This window comes from Hippocampus bargibanti, linkage group LG10 (genome assembly GCF_051943395.1).
Source record: "Hippocampus bargibanti isolate YZ-2025 linkage group LG10, ASM5194339v1, whole genome shotgun sequence".
NCBI classification, from domain to species: domain Eukaryota; kingdom Metazoa; phylum Chordata; class Actinopteri; order Syngnathiformes; family Syngnathidae; genus Hippocampus; species Hippocampus bargibanti.
In genome coordinates, this window is record NC_142743.1 from 10,416,788 (window position 1) to 10,435,988 (window position 19,201).

Here is a 19,201-nt window from a genome sequence, read left to right on the forward strand (position 1 = left end):
ACCTTCGAACATCTCGTCAAACGAAAATTTCAAGTTTCGAAACGTCTCAACTGGAAAACATCGCCTCTTGTCACGAAAGAAATTTCAAGAAATGAAAGGTAAAAAAAATATATGGTATGGCCAGCTACTCGCATTTCTGAGTTTCCTGGACGCAACATACATCACGTTACTCTGCAATGGTTACTTGCAAAATACTGTAACGGATAAAAACGTGATTTTATGTACAGATAAAAATGGAAAACACTGATATGCAAATGATGGTCAGCCTCTATTTAAGCGAATACAAAACAGGTCGGACGGTTCTCGTCCTTCTTATATTCCATACGACATCGAAACTGTCGTTTGACTCATACAAGTGGATAAACTCAGTTCATCATTTCATGCATTACATTTATTTTCACGATGACCATAAAACGTTTCTTATTCAATGAAATTGGCTGGCCGAAAATGTGAATAAAATGGGAATAGAGTCCTTCGCAGTCGCATTCATTTTTTCCAAGCTGCACTGTTGTGGTTGCTCCTCTTCTGTCCACCAGATGGACCACTATGATCACAATTGCGCTTCCAACTTTTGGAGGGGAAAGCCATTTTCAACATAGTGTACTGTATCACACGTTCATGGTGAATATATCCATCCATCCATCCATCCATCCATCCATCCATCCATCCATCCATCCATCCATCCATCCATCCATCCATCCATTATCCACACCGCTTAATCCTATTTAGGGTCACGGGGGTGCTGGAGCATATCCCAGCCGTGTTCGGGCACTAGGTGAGGGGCACCCTGAATTGGTTGCCAGTCAATCGCAGGGCACACAGAGACAAACTACCATCCGCACTCACAATCACACTTAGCGACGATTTGGTTGTTCAATCAGCTTGCCATGCATGTTTTTTGAATATGGGAGGAAACCAGAGGACCTGTAGAAAACCCACGCGGGCTCGGGGAGAACATGTAAACTGGACCAAGACAGGGAGGCTGGACCAGGTCTCGACCTCTGCACTGTTAAGTCGGTGTGCTAACTAATCGACTACGGAGTCTCCCTGCATTTATTACAGATATTATTATTATTCAGCTCAGATCAAGTTGTACCGCCGCTTACTGCCCGAAGACAGCTGGGATAGGCTCTAGCAATCAAACCCCCACCCCTACGACCCTCGTGTGGATAAACAAATCAGATAATGAATGGATAAATACAATGTATTATTATTATTATTATTATTATTATTATTATTATTATTATTATTATTATTATTATTACAGAGGGTTGTGTCAGGAAGGGCATCCGACGTAAAAGCTTGGCCAAAACAAACATGCGGATCAAACATCTAAAGATGGAGGACACTGATTTGCTGTGGCGACCCCTTGAAAGGAAAAGCCGAAAGGAAAAGAAGATTAATTATTATTATTTATTATTCTGTGTGGATGGATTGTGTTATATTGCCCCTAGTGGCAACGGAGCGTATAAGAGCACAGTGTAGTTTATTTTCCCAAACTCTTCATTTTTTTATTCGACATTTTAAATGGGGCGAGAAGCTAAATTCAGTCAAATTTCTTCGTTTTTTAAAATATTTTTTTGCTAAGTGTTTTTTGTGTGTAATGGTTGAGTGTGCATTACTGACGAGGCAGGTAGTGCCCGCCTCGCCGCTCCTTCTGTGCACCTCCTCCTCCAAGTGTTTCTTCCCCGTGTGTGGAATTGGAATCGAAACACGAACTGCAGTTTGGATTTAGGATACGCAAAGAGCAGACACGGAGAGGGGGCGGTGGCTCGTCGTGGAGACTTTACGCGTGGAACGTTAACGCGAAACCGCGGTTGTGTTTCTGCACAAAGTTTGGATACGAAGTTTGGAAATCGAATATATATCGTCACTTGGATTTCTTTTTTTTCCCCAAGAACCACGTCGGAAAGGGTAAGTGACATCTCGCGTTTCAACCCTCACGAACTTGTGTAGTTAGTCGTGCGTGGAAAATGAAACACGATTAAGTGTGAGAGTGAGAGGTCGCGGACTGGATAACGCACGTTGCTGAACTGCCCCCCAAAACGATTCCGCGCATGACTGATATACATTCAGATACAACTGTAAGGTTCACGCTTCGCATAGAAACAAAAACCCAACCTAAATGTCCTCATACTGACGAGGCTAATTGCTTTTTCTATTACAACACCACTGAAATGCTATGCCATTCTACTGATTTTTGTTATTTTATTTATATACAGAATATTTTTTATTCGACCGCTTTCAGAGACACGACTGACATGTTAAATCTCACAACAGTGCTGAAACACTTCAATTCACAACAACTGATATTGTCAACTGATATCGAAACAGGACTGAAAAAAAATACTGAGTTTGTTACACACACATACACTCTTGAAACACTTTAACTCATTCACTGCCAGACGTGCAAAAACATGTCCACTCCAGTGCCAGGGTTTTTGTCATTGTCACTCAAATTCCAGGACACACAGAATATTGAGTTTTAGGACTACATAAACATTCAATTCAGCGTAAGACTGTCTTCTTTCATCAGAAGAAAAGAGTTAATTCCTAAATGATATGAGTCTGGAGTTCTATGAGCTTGAAATGAGGGTGGCTGTCCAAAATACAATGCAATACATACATATTTGTTTATATAGTGCTTTAACAACAGCTGAAGCTAGAACAAAGCGCCAACATGGAAAAAGGGAAATTATGTCCCCTTGTGGAAAAGAAAAAAAAAACATTTCCAGAGGCCACGGCCCACGCATTATCGGCACCCAAGCATGAAAAAACAAAACCCAAACAAATTCGGAAATGGCGCTCTACATCATATTTTCAATTCCCGAATTAATTCGTGAATGAGGAAATGCATCTCCCTCCCTCTCTGTCTCTAAAACGCACACAGACACACACGGTTTGTCCACGTCTGTGAGAGGCTCAGCCTGTTTCTTACTTGCTCTCTGCATCTCTTTCATTTTGGGTTTGGCTACCTGACAACAAGGAAGAAACTTTCAAAACCAAAAGAGTTCTCAGACAGGCACAACTACAATCATGAATATGTTTTTCAAAGTCGAGTATACTGTATAGCTACAAAAAAGTTTTTTGTATATTACAAATATTGGTTATGTGTTTGTTTCTTCATTTTTGGGTTTGAAAAGATGTTGCTTGGCCATTCCCAAAAAAACAGCATGTTTCTTGGTCTGATTTCTAACAATAATAAACTGGAAAAAAAACAACAATGATACAATAAAACCGGATGGGCAAAAGCTGTTCGGTTTTCGATTGGGCGGATCAAAGCAAATTCTCAAACGGCACCCAAAAAAAAGAGAGGGGCCGGGGGGGCATATTTGGAATGAGGAGCATATTGGTATGACCTCTTGGCTGGATTGTCATTGGAAACCTGTATGGTTACTTGGGCATAATAATTCAAAGTCATTTGGATTCCTGATCCAACCCAAAAAAAGGCCTGGATGGCATTCAAAGCAATCATGTTTTTGTCGCAACTGCAGAAGATGGGCTGACCACGTTTAAACCTTTAAAATCGATAGAGAGAGAAACAGAAAATCATGGTGAAGATTGTCTGACAAGAAGCATGGACTCCAACGTCATGAGAGTCACGCTGGGTCGCAGAGCCTTCAGATATGGGCCTCCCTTTCACCAATACCAACTTACCAACTGGCTTCTTATTGTGACAAGGATTTCAGAAGAAGAAGAAGAAGAAGGCTGAAAAATGCAGAACTCAGAAGCAGTTAGGCCCAGCCAGAGAGACAGAGAGAGTGAGAGAGGGGGGCAGACGCAGAGGGGGAGAGAGAGAAAGAGGAAGAGAGAGAGATATAGAGAGAGAGGGAGAGAGAGAGAGAGAGAGAGAAAGAGGGGAAGAAATGAGAGAGAGCCTGCAAGAGAAGGGGGAGAGGGGTCAGGGGAGAGAGAGAGACACTGAGAGAGAGAGAGAGAGAGAGAGAGAGAGAGAGAGAGAGAGAGAGAGAGAGAGAGAGAGAGAGAGAGAGAGAGAGAGAGATGGAGAGAGAGAGAGATTTAGAGAGAGAGACAGAGAGAGGGAGAGAGATGGGAGAGAGAGAGAGAGAAAGAGGGAGAGAGAAAGAGAGACATTTAGAGAGAGGAATAGAGAGAGAGTTTTAGAGAGAGGGAGACAGAGAGAGAAAGACAGAGGGAGACAGAGGGTGAGGGAGCAAGCGGGTGAGAGAGAGAAAGAGAGAGGAAAAGAGAGAGAGAGAGAAAGAGAGATGGAAAGAGAGAGAGAGAAAGAGAGATGGAGGGAGAGGGTGAGAGAGAGAGAGATAAAGAGAGAGAGGGAGAGATAGAGAGCATAAAAGAGATAGAGAGAAAGGGACGAAGAGAGAGGAAAAAGAGAGAAAGGGAGAGGCTAAAAGAGAGAGAGAGCGAGTGAAAGAGAAAAGGGGAGAGAGGGAGAAAGGGTAAGAGAGAGAGAGATAGAGAGGGTGAGAGAGAAAGACAGAGAGAGATAGAGCAAAGCAAACATTCCTGACTTGCTGCCTCAGCAATTTAATTAAATGTTTTATTTTGGAGGGGTGGTGGGCAGGGGGATGGGGGGGTTTCATTGAGTCGGAAGATGCTGCTACCTCGAGATGAAGCCCCTCCCTCCTTCCCTATATTGCTCCCCATACTTGGAGCGATCCCGAGGGTCAGTCTGAAAGTGCTGAGGTCACATCGCCGTGACGACTGAGTGTGAGCAAAAGACCCCCGAAAGTCACTTAATGAGTTTAGGGGTGCGTGTGCGGGTGTTCTGTCTGCAGAATTATTTCACTCGTGGGTTTTATCATTTCCAAAGTAGTAAAAAAATGACGGCAGGGGACACCCTGAACCACTTGCCAGCAAATCTTTGAGCATTCACAAAATATTTAAAGTTTCATGAATGACAAAAATTGACTTCCTGAATTTTTCCAACTAAAAAATAAGAGTTGACAGAACGAAGTAAGCTGTTCACGGTCATAATCACTGTCCCTGAAAGGCTCAAATTCCTGTTTTTAGACTCCAAAAATGCCATTTTTTAATGTACCATCCTGAAATTATCCACAAAACACATCAATTTAAATCAATTTATAACTAAAACACATTTTATTTTGTAGACTTGATGGTATCCTTTTTCCATGTGCCCAATTTGGTTTCAGATTTCAGTGACAACAAGCTCACGTTGAACCTTTACGAGTCATCTTGACACCTCAGGAATTCTAGAAGCAAAACGACACGGATGAACCGGCGCCTCGGCACGCTCACCCGAGGGGAACTTTTCTTTCCTTAGAAGTCCCCCACCCTACCACAACCCCTCCCCTGCCCCAGGGAGCCTGTAGGGCTCGCTACTCTTTGGGTAAGCCATGAAGTGTGTCTCCAGGCCCCCCTCCGACCCCCTCATCCCCTCGGTGCGTTGTATAAACACAGCGCTTCAGTAAGAAGGTAAAGAGCATGACATTTGAAGGGGGAAAAAAATGCGCCATTGAACATTCCGTCGCGGTACCAGGAGACACTGGCATACAGAGTTGTGAATCTCAGCTCTGGCGACATTATTATGACGCTGAGTGCCAGGGTTTTTGTCATTTTCACTCAAATTGCAGGACCCACAGGATATGAATTATTATTATTTATTACATCCATAATATTGACTCCTTCCCTACTTTCAAATCCCATCTGTTGAAAATTGCATTCATGGTCTAGTTCAATCAGCTATTTTATTATTTATCATTTTACTTATGGGTTTATTGTTTTGTGCTTTTTTTTCATTGTAAAGTGTTCTTGGGTGTTCTGAAAGTCGCTTGAAATTAAAGGTATTATTATTCTGATTTTATTTATGGTTTTATTGTTCTGTGTATTGTTCTTCTAATTGTAAAGTGTCCTTGAGTGTCCAGAAAGGCGCTTGTAAATCAAATGTATTATTATTATTATCAGAATCAGAATCAGAATCAGAATCAGAATCAGAATCATCTTTATTGCCAAGTATGTAGAACATACAAAGAATTTGTTTCCGGTAGAACACGCTGTCCTAGTATCGTCGTCAAAAAAACTGCTAAGTGGCACTATACAGTTCCATACAATTATTATTATTATTATTATTATTACGTTTTAGGATTACATAAACATTCAATGCAGTGTAACAAATCTAAGACACTATTGTTTCATCAGAAAAAAAAGACTTAATTCCTAAACTATATGGGTCTGGAGTTATATGGCATTGAAATGAGGGCGGTGATGCAAAATACAGTGCAATACATACATGTTGGTTTATATAGCGCTTTAATAACAGCTGAAGCAGTAACAAAGCGCTAACATGGATGAAAGGGGAAATGCTGCCTCGTAGTGGAAGGGAAAAAAACATTGCCAGAGGTCTTACCAGAGCTTTATCGGCACCCCACAAGAAAAACCAAAACATGAACAAATCCGGGAACGGCGCTCCAAATCATATTTTCAATTTGCGAATAAATTTGAGGATGGCAGTGAATGAGTGAAAATTAATAATAATAAAAAAATAAATAATGAAAATAGTCTAAGGAAAACATTGCCTATTAGTGGGCTGGCATGCACATGACAGCATTTTCTGTATGAGCAGAAGTGTGAACCGTGTGTAAAACCTTTGTGTCGTCAAGGAGCCAGAAACGTTGTTTCATTGCACATGTTTTGCAGCGTGTGTGGTATGTAGACATCTTGCTCACAGATGAGAACTAAATGCCACATGAAAGACACAACAAACAAATGCAAACAAGCGGGACGAGCGATTCGCTAACAGTGTTTTTAGTGTGCATGTGGCCCATAAAGCATGTTAGCTTGTGAAGATTATGTATAGACATCAGCATACGGGCTACACGCTTTTTTTTTTTTTTTTTTTTGGGGGGGGGGGGCTTACTCAACCCACTAAATGTTTGTATTTCAAGATTATTTTCAATAGATTTTTTTCATTTTATGGGGGGGTTATTTTCTTCTTTTTATTTTTATATTGATTTATAGATGCATTTATATATTTATGTCTAGATTTATTTGTGCATTTATTCTGTATTTGTTTATCCGGTTCGGTCCGGTATCCAATTTATCCGGTTATCCATTAATTTATTTCTTATTATTGAGCCCTTAATCCACTAAATGTCACATTTGTATTTCAAGATTATTTTCCATAGAATTTTTTAATTTTACGGGGGGTTATTTTCCATTTATTTATTTATTTATTTATTTATGGTTTAATCATTTAACAATGTATCCATTTATTTATTTCTTATTATTGATCCCTTAATCTACTAAATGTCACATTGGATTGGATTGGATTGGATTGGATTGGATATGCCTTTATTAGTCTCACAGTGGAGAAATTTACATTTCACAGCAGCAAAGTGATGAAAGGAATGAAAGTAGAAAAACAAAATACATGAGCTGCTGGAAAGGCAGCCACTCTCGCGGCGCCGTCTTGAAGTCAAAAGAACAAAAAAAAACTAAATAACAATACATACAATACATTTGTATTTCAATATTATTTACCATAGATTTTGTTCATTTTATGGAGTTATTTTCTTCTTTTGATTTATCTAGTTATATATTTAGATATACATATATTTATTAATATATTTATTCAAAAATATATTCATAGATTTATTTGTGTATTTCTCATTTATTTATTTATGTATAGATTTATTTGTCTATTTATTTATTTATTTATCAATTTATCCATGTAATTCTTTATTATTTATTTATACATTTATTTGTGTATGTATTTATTTATTTATTTTATTTATCAATGTATCCATTTATTTATAGCTTTATTCATAGGTTCATTTGTGTACGTATTATTTATTTATCAATGTATCCGTTTATTTATTTATAAATTTATTTGTGTATGTATTATTCATTTAGTTATATATATATGAATTTATCCATCTATGTATGTATTTATTTATAGATTTTTTGTGTATTTATTTATTTATATATTTATTAATTTAGTTAGTTAGTTAATTAGTTAGTTATCAAATTATTTATTTATCAATTGATTGATTGATTGATTGATTTGTGGGAAATGCTTACTGGTGGTTTAATCAGATTTTTTTCCCCCCAAGAATTTTGTGGCCCATTTACCCTTGGGTTGGATGGATTAGGATGGCCATTTGTTGCCGTACCTAATGAAGCGGCTGGCCAGTGCATATTTCTTCTGATTGGGTCTTTTTTTTTTTCATTCCACGCACACAAGTGCCATGTGTTATGTCGAACGTAGCCATAGTCTCTCGCCAGACCGAGACGCACCAAAAACAAACACACGGCATTCAAGACCGGTGGTGAAGCAGAAGAGAGTCGTCATGGTTACGGATGATTCACAGTTTGGGCGTTTACTGATTCGCAGATGGTTCTTGTTGGAGGGGAAAAAAAAAAGATTGATGAGACAGTCGCGGAAGCCGTATAAGCTTTTGACAGTATATCTTTGTTGTCTTTGATTTATACGTTTTGTATGCCCCGCAAATTTACCTGTGGCATGAATGACAAGACGTGAGTCAGGAAAATAGATTGACTAAGGATTCACAAATGCATTCGGGAATTGAAAATATGACGGAGAGCGCCATTCCCAAATGTTTTTGAGTTTTATTTTTTTCATGCTTGGGTGGCGATAAAGCGCTGGCCATGGCCTCTGGCTTTTTCACAAGGGGGCAGCGATTCCTTTTTTCCATGTCCGCGCTTTGTTCCAGCTTCAGCTGTTGTAAAAGCGCTATATAAAGCAATATGTATGTATTTCATTGTATTTTGGACAGACGCCCTCATTTCAAGCTCATATAACTCCAGACCCATAGAATTTAGGAATGAACTATTTTTTTCTGATGAAAGAAGAGCAGAAGAAGGTTTCTAAAGCTGTATCAAATGTAGTCCTAAAACTCAATATTCTGTGGGTCCTGGAATTCGAGTGACAATGACAAAAACCCTGGCACTGGAGTGGACACATTTTTGCACGTCTGGCAGTGAATGAGTTAAACTGGGGCGTCATGTTCTCTGAAACGGATCACATGCACGTTTATTGCTCATTATGATTCTTCTTTGTATTCTAAGCATTTTATCCCGCGGACATTGAAGGCGTCGTAACACTCGATGCTATTTTTAACCGAACGGAACCGTGTCAAAAGCGTGAGCATCTTTTCAACAAAGAAGCAAATGCATTCATTATGTTATCAGGGTAAAATCAAATTAGGTTAGGCGGGCGTGCAAGTGTTCACACCCGTTTATACCACACATAAGCATCACCCCGCCCCCTCCGCCCCTTTCAGTCCCAAACCTCCCAATGCCCTCGGGGCTCGTTACGGAGTCGTGTAACAAGTCGAGCGCCTTGCCACGTGGGTTGCCTGTCTTTTTCTTTTTTTTTCTTTTTGAATGCGATTGAACTTAAAGGACAACCGATGTCTTCGGACAAATTGTGTCCATAATTTGTAAAATGGCTTCAAATGACTCATACTGAGTGTATTTTACAAAGATTCCACCGCATATAGCTATATTTTACGTTTTAAGACTTGCACTGAATATTCCGGAAGTCTTGTTTTTGAGTTGGTGACGAGTCCCCACGTTACGTCACTGAAGGAACGCCCCTGACCGAAAAAAGGACACATTGTAGCAGTCCTTCCATCACGTCAATGCATTTTGCTATACTGGTCTGAAAACTTCGTGTTGCACCAAAAACAGGCAGAAGAGGGCGACAGAGCTCCGTGTAAGGAATTAATCAGCCTGAGGAAACGGGCTGATTAATTCCTTACACGGAGCTTTGTCGCCATTTTCTGCCTCTTTTCTGGGACGCTACATTGCAGTCCAAATGCCTCAAAATGACACGGAACGACATCTTTAATCGATTGCAAACATGTCTGCTTTCCTCTTCAGAACTATTTGAATCATATTCATAATTGGATGAGTAACAAGAAAGCATATTCTCCGAATCTGAAGCCATTGTTTTGATTTTCCAGCCAGGCAAGACGTCTTGGGGTGACACCACGAACAAGGGGGCGGGACCTTCTAAAACTGGCCACTTCCGGGTTCTTTTGTTTTTGCAGATTTTGGACACTTTAATTTTATTGGTGTTTTGCATTTGACTAAAAATATCAGCCTGCGTGTTTTGGGTATTTTAGATGCTATAAAACGTTTTTCTGATGTCAGTTAGGAAACCAAAAAGTGATGTCGGTTGTCCTTTAAGGCATCATTAAAGTGTGAGTGGGTTGACGACTCAGTTGTAAATGCGATAGCGTTGCAGGTGTGCTCGAAAGAGAATTTCTCAGGGGCGAGACAGCATTTCAGTCGTGTTTTAGTTGTGTTTGTGTGTGTGAGAGAATGGCTTCGGGGTGACTGAGTGTATTTGTGAAATCATTGTAGGCTTTCAAAAACATCCATCCATCCATTATCTGAACCGCATTATCCTCACGAGGGTAACAGGGCTTTTTCGAAGCGTATCCTCGCGTATCCTTTCAAGCAGTAGGCACGGGACACCCTGAACGGGTTCGCCATCCAATCACAGGGCAAGCATCGACAAACAATTATCCGTGCTCACACTCACACATAGGGACAATTTGGTTGTGTTCAATAAGCCCGTCATGCCTGTTTTTGAAATGTGGGAGGAAACCGGAGTACCCAGAGTAAACCCACGCAAGCCAGGGGAGAACATGCATCCCCCACACAGAAAGTCAGAATCGAACAATGCTCCTCTGCACTGCGTGGCAAACATTCTAACCAGTCGACCACTATGTCACCGCTCCAAAAAATAATTGGGTAAAAAATAAATAGATCAAATAGATAAAGAGAAAGAGAGAGAGAGAGGTGGCTAGCTAGCTAGAGAGCTACCTTGCTAGATAGAGAGCTAGCTAGCGAGCGATCTAGATAGAGATCAAGAGAGCGAGCTTGATATAGAGCTATCTAGCTAGATAGACAGCTAGCCAGTGAGCTAGCTAGATACAGAGCTAGCGACAGACAGACAAACAGACAGACAGACAGACAGACAGACAGACAGACAGACAGACAGACAGACAGATAGATAGATAGATAGATAGATAGATAGATAGATAGATAGATAGATAGATAGATAGATAGATAGATAGATAGATAGATAGATAGATAGATAGATAGATAGATAGATTCAAAAAACAACAATTTGGGTAAAAAAAAAATACAGACTTCTACCACAACTCATTCCATAAAAACTAACAAGATTTTTTGGGGTTTGCTGAGGTCAGTCAAAATTTTGATGAAAAATCAAAATTGGTTTACTTTTGACCTGTCCGTTTTCAGATTGTCCACGAAGAATACCAATCCAAGTCTGATCTGGACGTGTTTATCACCCAAGAAAGCCGACATGGCTTCCATATTTGGCTACATAGGCGGGCGCAGCACGAGAAGGAAGACGACACGTCTGCTTCCACGCTGTAAAAAAAAAAAATCACAGCGTCGGTCCTCGTTCGGGGGTTTTTGAGGGGGGCGGGGGTGGACCTGAGAGGCGTTTGCAAAGGTTCTGACTCGTATGATCTTTTACAGAATGAAGCCATTGTTTCACTCTAAAGCAGTCAAGGTCGGAGGATTGCAAACCCATGCAGGGAAAAGCTGTAATTGATTCCAGAATGTGTGTGTGTTTACTTAAGTGAAGGATTTGTGAGGACTAAAAGTAAATAGATAAGTGACTTAAGTAAACATACGCCCGCCCCTGCCCCCCCCCCCCCCCCCACACACACACACACAGACATACGTTTGTAGACATCATTTAATCCTCTTGTGAATAAATGGTGTCGTACTCATTCGCTGAATAGTCCTTGTGTGTGTGTGTGTGTATTTGTGGCATATCCTATCGCACTTTCCAAGTTGTTGTCAGTCGTAAATCCGCCGACACTCGTGGACTAAGGTGGTCGTAATGAGGTGATCCAAGCAATGGGGCACCGCTTTTTTTTGTGCATGTGCGTGCTCATGCACATCTGGTTGATTTAGGTCTGTGTGGCAAAAAAAAATGATGGACTTGCCATCAGTAGAATTCCTGTGTTTGTTTGTTTTTTTTTTTTTCAAAAACGGGTCGTCACGGTTCCAGTGTCAAAGAAAATTACCTGTTCTTTGAAGGAATGTTTTTGGTAATTTTCGATTCTTTATCATGTTTAGGATTGCTGGTTTGATTCAGCTCATCCCATATCAGCAAGAGAACAAGTGTGCAAGTGTGTTTGTTATTTTTTTTTTTTTTTGTTATTTTGGCTTCAAGATGGCGCCGCGAGAGTGGCTGCCTTTCCTGCAGTTCCTGTATTTTGATTTTCTACTTCTTTCATTCCTTTCATCTTCCTTTCATAGCTTTGATGCTCTGAATTGTAAATTTCTCCACTGCGAGACTAATAAAGGGAAATCCAATACAATCCAATCCGGGCTATCTAGCTATCGTGCTAGCTATCTAGCTCTCTATCTAGCTATATAGCTATCTCTCTAGCGCTGTAGCTAGCTAGGTCTCTAGTAAGCTAGCTCTCTAGCTAGATCTCTATCTAGCTCTCTGTCCCCCAAATATGGGCATTGGCCAAGATAAAGTTACCCATGTAAGCACAGGGAGAAAACAAACTTTGAGCCAACGCTCAGGTGGCAAATGAAGAAAAAAAAAAAAAAAAGCCAAAACAATTTCAAGGGATTGTTTTAGAACAAGAAGACAGAGACTTTGGAGTTTGTTGCCAAACACCTTTAGGCAAATTTGCAGCATGGGGCTTTTCAATTGCTGTTGCTCATAAACTAATTGGCTAAGATGCAGCACGGTATTAAGAGGTGCGCCCGTGAGCTCCTGCATTCCAAACATGCTGATGACACACAGTAACTGGTATCACACTGGCCCTTATCAAGGTGTGTTTGTCTTTGTCGCCAATCAGGACCCAGTCAACGTAAAGTAGGAATATATATATATTGTGTGTGTGTTTTTATGAATTACTAAAAAGATGTCAGAACAAGAAAATTTGACTTGTTTTCTTAACCCTTTGCAGCATACTGGTGACAACGGTTGACGGATTATAATGTTATATATACATCAAAATGTATTGTATTGTATTGTTATCAGGTTACAGGGCGCATGAAACCGTAAAAAATCAAGTAAACTGTGGATTGATTTAATAGTACTTTGGTATCGTGTATCATCTGTGATATTAATTGATATCGTGTCACTCACAACACTATCGTAAGTGGTCATCTTAATATAGACCGCAACGCAGTTATCACTCTACAGTCTAGACAGAAGTTGTCAAGTGTGAACGGCCACACGCAGCGATTTTTTTCCCTTGAACAGTACTCACCTCATAATGCAATTAATCATACAACAGATATTTAGAATTATTCACCAAATATGTTTTTTCTGTAAGGCAACATAAATGCCAAATAGCGACACTTTCTTGCAATACCTGTACATGGAAGAAAATATAAGCCAACCATTTTCCATAGCCCTGACATTTGAACCCAGTACCTGAAAACTTTTAAGCGAACATTCTTCCCACTATTCCACATTGTTGCTCTGAACTGACATTAATCGCCATGTACTGTACGATATTGATATTTTGTCAACTACGCTTCAACTCCGGAGTTTGGATTGCACAATGACCAGGTTGCACATTGCGCTGAGACAATTGCATTTTTAAGAGACCAGGGGAGTTTATTGATTCCTCGGGATAAAGTAACAGGATATTCCATTTATGGGAAGTTGAGGGGGTGGGTGTTTTTTTCTTCTCAGAAAAGATGAAGTAATCTCCCCTTGGACACATGTTCTCAAATGTAATTTATGGATTCCGTTTTTGCACTTAAGTACCTTCAGTCCTGCCCCTCCCCCCACTCACTTTGTCCCTCTCCAAACTACCTCTGCACAGTCGATAACGGATTTCCAAGCAACAGGAAATGTTGTAAAAATTACATGTAAAGCACATATTTTCACAGTTTACAACCTCACATCTCCCTTTTACCCCCTTCATGCATTCTGTAACCCCATGGCATAATAAAATGCCCATCGTAGTCCCTGAAAAGGTTAATGATGCAACCGGGGATGATTTTTATAACCCATACATCAAGTTCGCCTATTTTACTCACTGTCTATAAACCTCTTCACGCTCTTCTTGGAATGCCCCCCAAAAAATAAACCCACTACATTCTACAGTGTCTAGGCACCTGCCGAGATTAGACCACAATAGATCTTTTGATGCCTCGGCACCACTCAACCAAATAAAAAAAGAACACATACAAGAGAATACAGTACTGCCTTTCAGAAAGACTCATAAAATAGCTGCTAGCTCCACATTTTCTTTTGTCTGCATTGTATTTCTCCATCCCATTTATTTTTCTTCCCAAACCATTCCCTGTAGTCATTAGTAGGACAAAGCAAAGGTTCACGTAGCTCTGTCACACCGTGAGCGATGGCTCCAGTGCACTATGGGTAACTTAATCCAGCTGTGATGACGATTATACCTCGGCCGCTATTCACCACATTCCCTGTCGTCTGTTGGTCTCGGGTATGCGTGCCGACCTGCTTTGCTTCACGTCAATGGCCACGTTTCACTTTGACGTTGCTAATGGCAGAGGCTCCATGTGAACGACAAAAGTGTGTCACATTTCGTAAGGACTTTGAAAATGTAAGAACTGACTTTGTAGCTCTTGACAGATTCTTGGCTTTCGGTTAGGCATTGTCATCATTTATGAAAGCACGGGTATAAAGTAGGACTAAATTGGAATTAGAATAAAGAGTGAGGAGCCGTCTTATAGAAACACCTTTACAAACCACCTCTTCATTTATTTTCAGTTTCTGTCGACGACACACAAATTAAAATTAACACCTTCCTTTTGTCTGTTTCCATTTTGTCTTTCAGAGTTCCAAGCCCCGGAATTACCATGTTGTGTCATCTCATGCTCTTCTTCCTCTCCTCAAGTCTGGTTTTATCCATTGAGTGCCCCGCAGATTGTACTTGTAACAGTGCAGGCACCATATTCTGCATCGTTCGACGGTCCAACACTGTGCCCCGAGTTCCATCCAGCACCATCAATCTTTATATCTTCCAAAACGGCATAAGCGCTCTGACCCAGAACGACTTTACGGGTCTAGGAGACTTGGATTTGCTAGATCTGAGCCAGAATGAGCTGAGAGAGGTTCCAGATGGCGTATTCAAGATGTTGTCGAAGCTGAAGAACTTGGACTTATCTTCGAATATCATCACTCACATTTCCAAAGAGAGCTTTTCTGGCTTGGTCCAGCTAGAGAGACTGTATCTCCACCAAAATCACATCCAGAGCATCCAACAAGAAGCTTTTGAAGGTTTAGAAATGCTACTGGAACTCAAACTTCAAGGGAACAAACTCATATCTTTGCCTTCTCTTAATTTACCCAGGCTTCTGCTTCTAGACCTGAGTTACAACAACATCCCCACCATGCATGTCTCAGACCTTCAGACACCCCACTTAGAGACTTTGAAAATGGCTTCTCTCGGGCTTGTTTCTCTGGATGAAGATCTTGTCACCTTTCTAGGGAATCTCCACGAGCTCGATATCTCCATGAACCAGTTAACGGCGGTTCCTCAAGCCCTGAAGAAGGATTCCCTAAAGGGCTTGATCAAGCTCAATCTGGCTGCCAACCCACTGGGTGAGCTCAAGACAGAAGACTTTCAGAAACTCACCGGGCTCCAAGAATTGGATCTCAGTAGTCTCAATCTGCAGGGTTTTCCCCAAGACTTTTTCCAGTCTTTCCCCAAACTTGTAGAACTGGCAGCAGCTGAAAATCCTTTCAATTGTTTGTGCCCCCTCGCTTCGTTTACCGCCTGGCTGAAGGAGAAGAATATAAATCTGGGGAGGTTTAAGGAGACCAGGTGCCACTTCCCTCTAGCTAATGCCGGGAAGATGCTTTCAGCATTGGACCATGCAGATTTTGGATGCCCACTGACCACAACTTTACTGATGAAATATCCCGTGGGGAGTACTTTGGCGCCTCAGGATCCTACAACATTCCAAGAAACAACCCATACCAATGCCATTCCTCCTCCTCCTCCTCCCCCACCACCAAGTGAACAAAGTTCGAACTCAAAAACAGAACCGCTTTCATCAGAGGTTTCCACCTATCCAAGCTTCACAAGTGGGACATATGATCAGCACATCTGTCCACCAAATATTTGTCTCAACGGTGGCATTTGTAACTTTGATCCAATAGGTCAACTGGGCTGTCTGTGTCCTTCACAAACATCTGGACTTTACTGTGAAAACGTGGACAATGCGACAGAACCACCGAAACCTCAGGGAACAGAAGTGTCCATTGAGGCTTCCACGTTTTTTGCAGAACTGGATGCCATCAGCTCCCGCCAGGTGACCTCCACCTCTATTCTTCTTGATCTGCACCTCTTCATTAAGACACGGCCAAATATCCGTGGAATCAGGCTGACCTACCGCAATCTCTCAGGCCCCGACCGCCGCCCCATTATTTTGAGCGTGCCGGCATCTTACCCAGAGTACACCCTGCGCGGACTCAGACCCAATTGTACCTACTCCGTCTGTGCGAGCCCCCTCGGGGAGAGAATGACCACAAGGGCAAACAGCTCGGTGGAGACGGGGTCATGTACAGAAGCTCGGACGGCAGGGGTTGCACTGACATCCTTAGAACCCCGAGTGGAGACGCAAAGCTCACTCATGGACACTCTCATTCCTGCCATTGCCGCTCTGGCACTAGTGCTGGGGTTGGCATCGGTGGTTGGGCTGATCATCTTCCTTCGTAAAAAGAGGCAGCGTAAAGCGGGAATGGAGCTCGAACTGGGTCCTGCAGATCCAGACGATTCATTGGAAGTGGACGGCATCAAAGCATGTCTAGAAGATGGTGGAAACGGTCCACTGCCCTACAAACCGGCTGGAACTGACCGTTGTCACGCTCGACAACCAGCCACATCGTTACACCAAAACGGCAATTTGGACTATCAGGTCCCACTGATGCAAGGACACTCCCCGTCAAATAACAGTCGATCATCCCTAAAGCCTTCGTATTTCTAAGACGCAACAATATATAAATATAAACACTTTGGACACCTGCGTAGTGGTTTCAGCAATTCTAAGGTTTAGTCCCAGTTTCAATGCGGCACTTTTTCTTTACTTTGCTTTGACGATACCACTACTGACTGAAATGTCGATTCAGACAATAAAACGACTCGCACTTGAGTCGAATACATTTGCAGCATGTTGGAAATGAGCCGAATCATGGTCGGACAACGAACAAGCAGGTGGCAGTTTTCAAATGGGTTCAATGGTGAGAAAAAGCCAACCAAGTGATGTAACAAAGTGCAATTGACAAGAAAAAGACAAAGTACCATTATTTCTTTTAACGTGGACACAGCTTCTGAAAATGGTTTGTTTTAAAACTGTTTCTTGTTGGGGAAACATTGAATGAGTTGTAAATCTATTTGCTGGACTTGGAAGTGAAACTGGAGGGAAGCACAGCTATTCATGATACAAAAAAAGAATTACATTTGAAGTTTAATGGACTTTGACAAAGATGCATTTAAACCGGAAACTGAAGAGTCTGTTATTTACTTTTCTCCGTTTCCATCATGCAGTACGACTGATGGTCTGATAAAACTTTGAATCATGGCAGACACGCTGATGACATTTGTGGATCTCAACTTTCAAGCATACCAAGTGTATTCTGTCAAAACACCCATCTGTTCTCTCCACTCAGCCGATTGTTTTTGGTTTGGATGGAAGCGTAAAGACTGACGGACTCAATGGTGAGGTATCAGGTCTGTCCACAGTCTCGTGCCTTGCATAGGAAGGCCGGTTTGTGTGGATTTGACGTTGTTTTCTGCCAGTTAATTTTGTTATTGTTCTGTTAATGCGATTTGAAACTGTATTGTTTTGGATACCTATGAGTCACTCGGGATTGTCAAAATTCTTTACGACGAAGGCTGAGATGAATGTCACTGGAGAATAGCACTCAGTCACCGACAGTTTTGGACAAAACAATATGTTCATTTTTTATACCTTTTGTATCTTGAAATTTATTTTGGAACAGAGGGAAATATTTTCCTGTTGAGGCGTTTTGTAACTTAAACATTTCGTATGAAGAGACGTTCATAAGTAGAGGTACCGCTGTACTTGTGTTTAAATCCACGAATTGCAAATTATTATCCAAGTGTCAGAATTTGGCCAAGAATGGTCAAAATGCCTTGCCCGAGCAATTTTACCGAAGATCAGTAACCAACCATCCAAAATGTTCTCCCATGCTCAATGACCATAGATTAAAATCACTGTTTTGAGTTTTGCTGGCAAGGTAAAACATTTTATAAAGTCGTTCTGAGAACCAAGCTCAAAAACTGATATTCAGAAACTCATCTGAGAGTCTCTGAAAATAGTGTTCTCCAAACTCCTGTAGCCCTGAATTCAAACATTTTACCCCGACTGACACCCACACCTCGTCTTCTGGTCTGGAGCGAGAACTCGTCACCAGCTGAAGTGTAAACCACAACAGTGTGCCTTTGATGATTCATCGATTACACAGATGTCTTAATAAAACAGTATTCGTTACATGTGATGCAAAATCTTGGCTACAGTTGAAAGCGACATTGTATATGAAAAGGTAAAACTGCTTTGTTAAGTTTTTAGGGCTAAAGTGCTGTCTAATGTGAATCCATACATCAATCAATCAACCAAGAACAGACCCCATCTTGCCCGTCCCAAGAACGCATCAACTGGAATAGTTTAATGTTACTTTGGACTGTGAAAGGGTCCATCAGCTGTTTCCAACTTGGTCTTGTTTGTCTAAAGTATTTCTGTGTTTGTCAAAAAAATGATGCCAACAAAAAGGACAGTATTAAAAAGAGTAGCAATTTTCTATAAAATTGTGTCGTCCATTTCTTTACAAATAAGAGTACCGTATTTGATGGAATATAAGGCGCACTTTCAACAAATGACATTTAAAAAAACATTTTCCATACATCAGGTGCACCGGATTATGAGGCCTATGGCCAGCTTTAAAAAAAATATTTTCTTTGAGGTGCGCCTTATAGTGCTGAAAATATGGGAACTAAAAGTCAGTTTAAAGGGATGTGGGCTGGTCCATCTTGCTGGACAAGTTAACCTTTTCAGGCACCATGTCATCTAAAAACATGATACGTTTTTCAAGTACATAATATGGTGTACAAATGAAAATATAAGTGTAAAGATAGTCAATAGGAAATGGTGTAGTAACTACAAAAGAGGATCATACTAAACAAATTGGGTTTGTTTCTTTTTTATTTTC

At 41.0% G+C, this 19,201-nt stretch overlaps 1 protein-coding gene across 3 annotated transcripts; it reads left to right on the forward strand.

Annotated features, from left to right (window-relative positions):
• Window positions 1-1,678: 1,678 nt before the first annotated feature.
• Window positions 1,679-18,794, forward strand: LOC148892373 (vasorin-like). Of its 3 annotated transcripts, none has more exons than XM_089006990.1 (3): window positions 1,679-1,914; window positions 5,136-5,418; window positions 14,805-18,794. In XM_089006990.1, the coding sequence occupies exon 3, from the start codon at window positions 14,827-14,829 to the stop codon at window positions 16,957-16,959; it is 2,133 nt and encodes a 710-aa protein (XP_088863116.1). In that variant the 5' UTR covers window positions 1,679-1,914; window positions 5,136-5,418; window positions 14,805-14,826; the 3' UTR covers window positions 16,960-18,794. The 3 variants fall into 3 exon arrangements, with proteins under 3 accessions (XP_088863116.1, XP_088863115.1, XP_088863114.1); XM_089006989.1 differs by having other exon boundaries at window positions 5,136-5,332; XM_089006988.1 differs by lacking the exon at window positions 5,136-5,418 and having other exon boundaries at window positions 1,680-1,914.
• The last annotated feature ends 407 nt before the right edge of the window (window positions 18,795-19,201 follow it).

Excerpts from the sequence above, each read along its gene's own strand:
- LOC148892373 (XM_089006990.1), top strand. The coding sequence starts at position 14,827 with ATGTTGTGTCATCTCATGCTCTTCTTCCTCTCCTCAAGTCTGGTTTTA.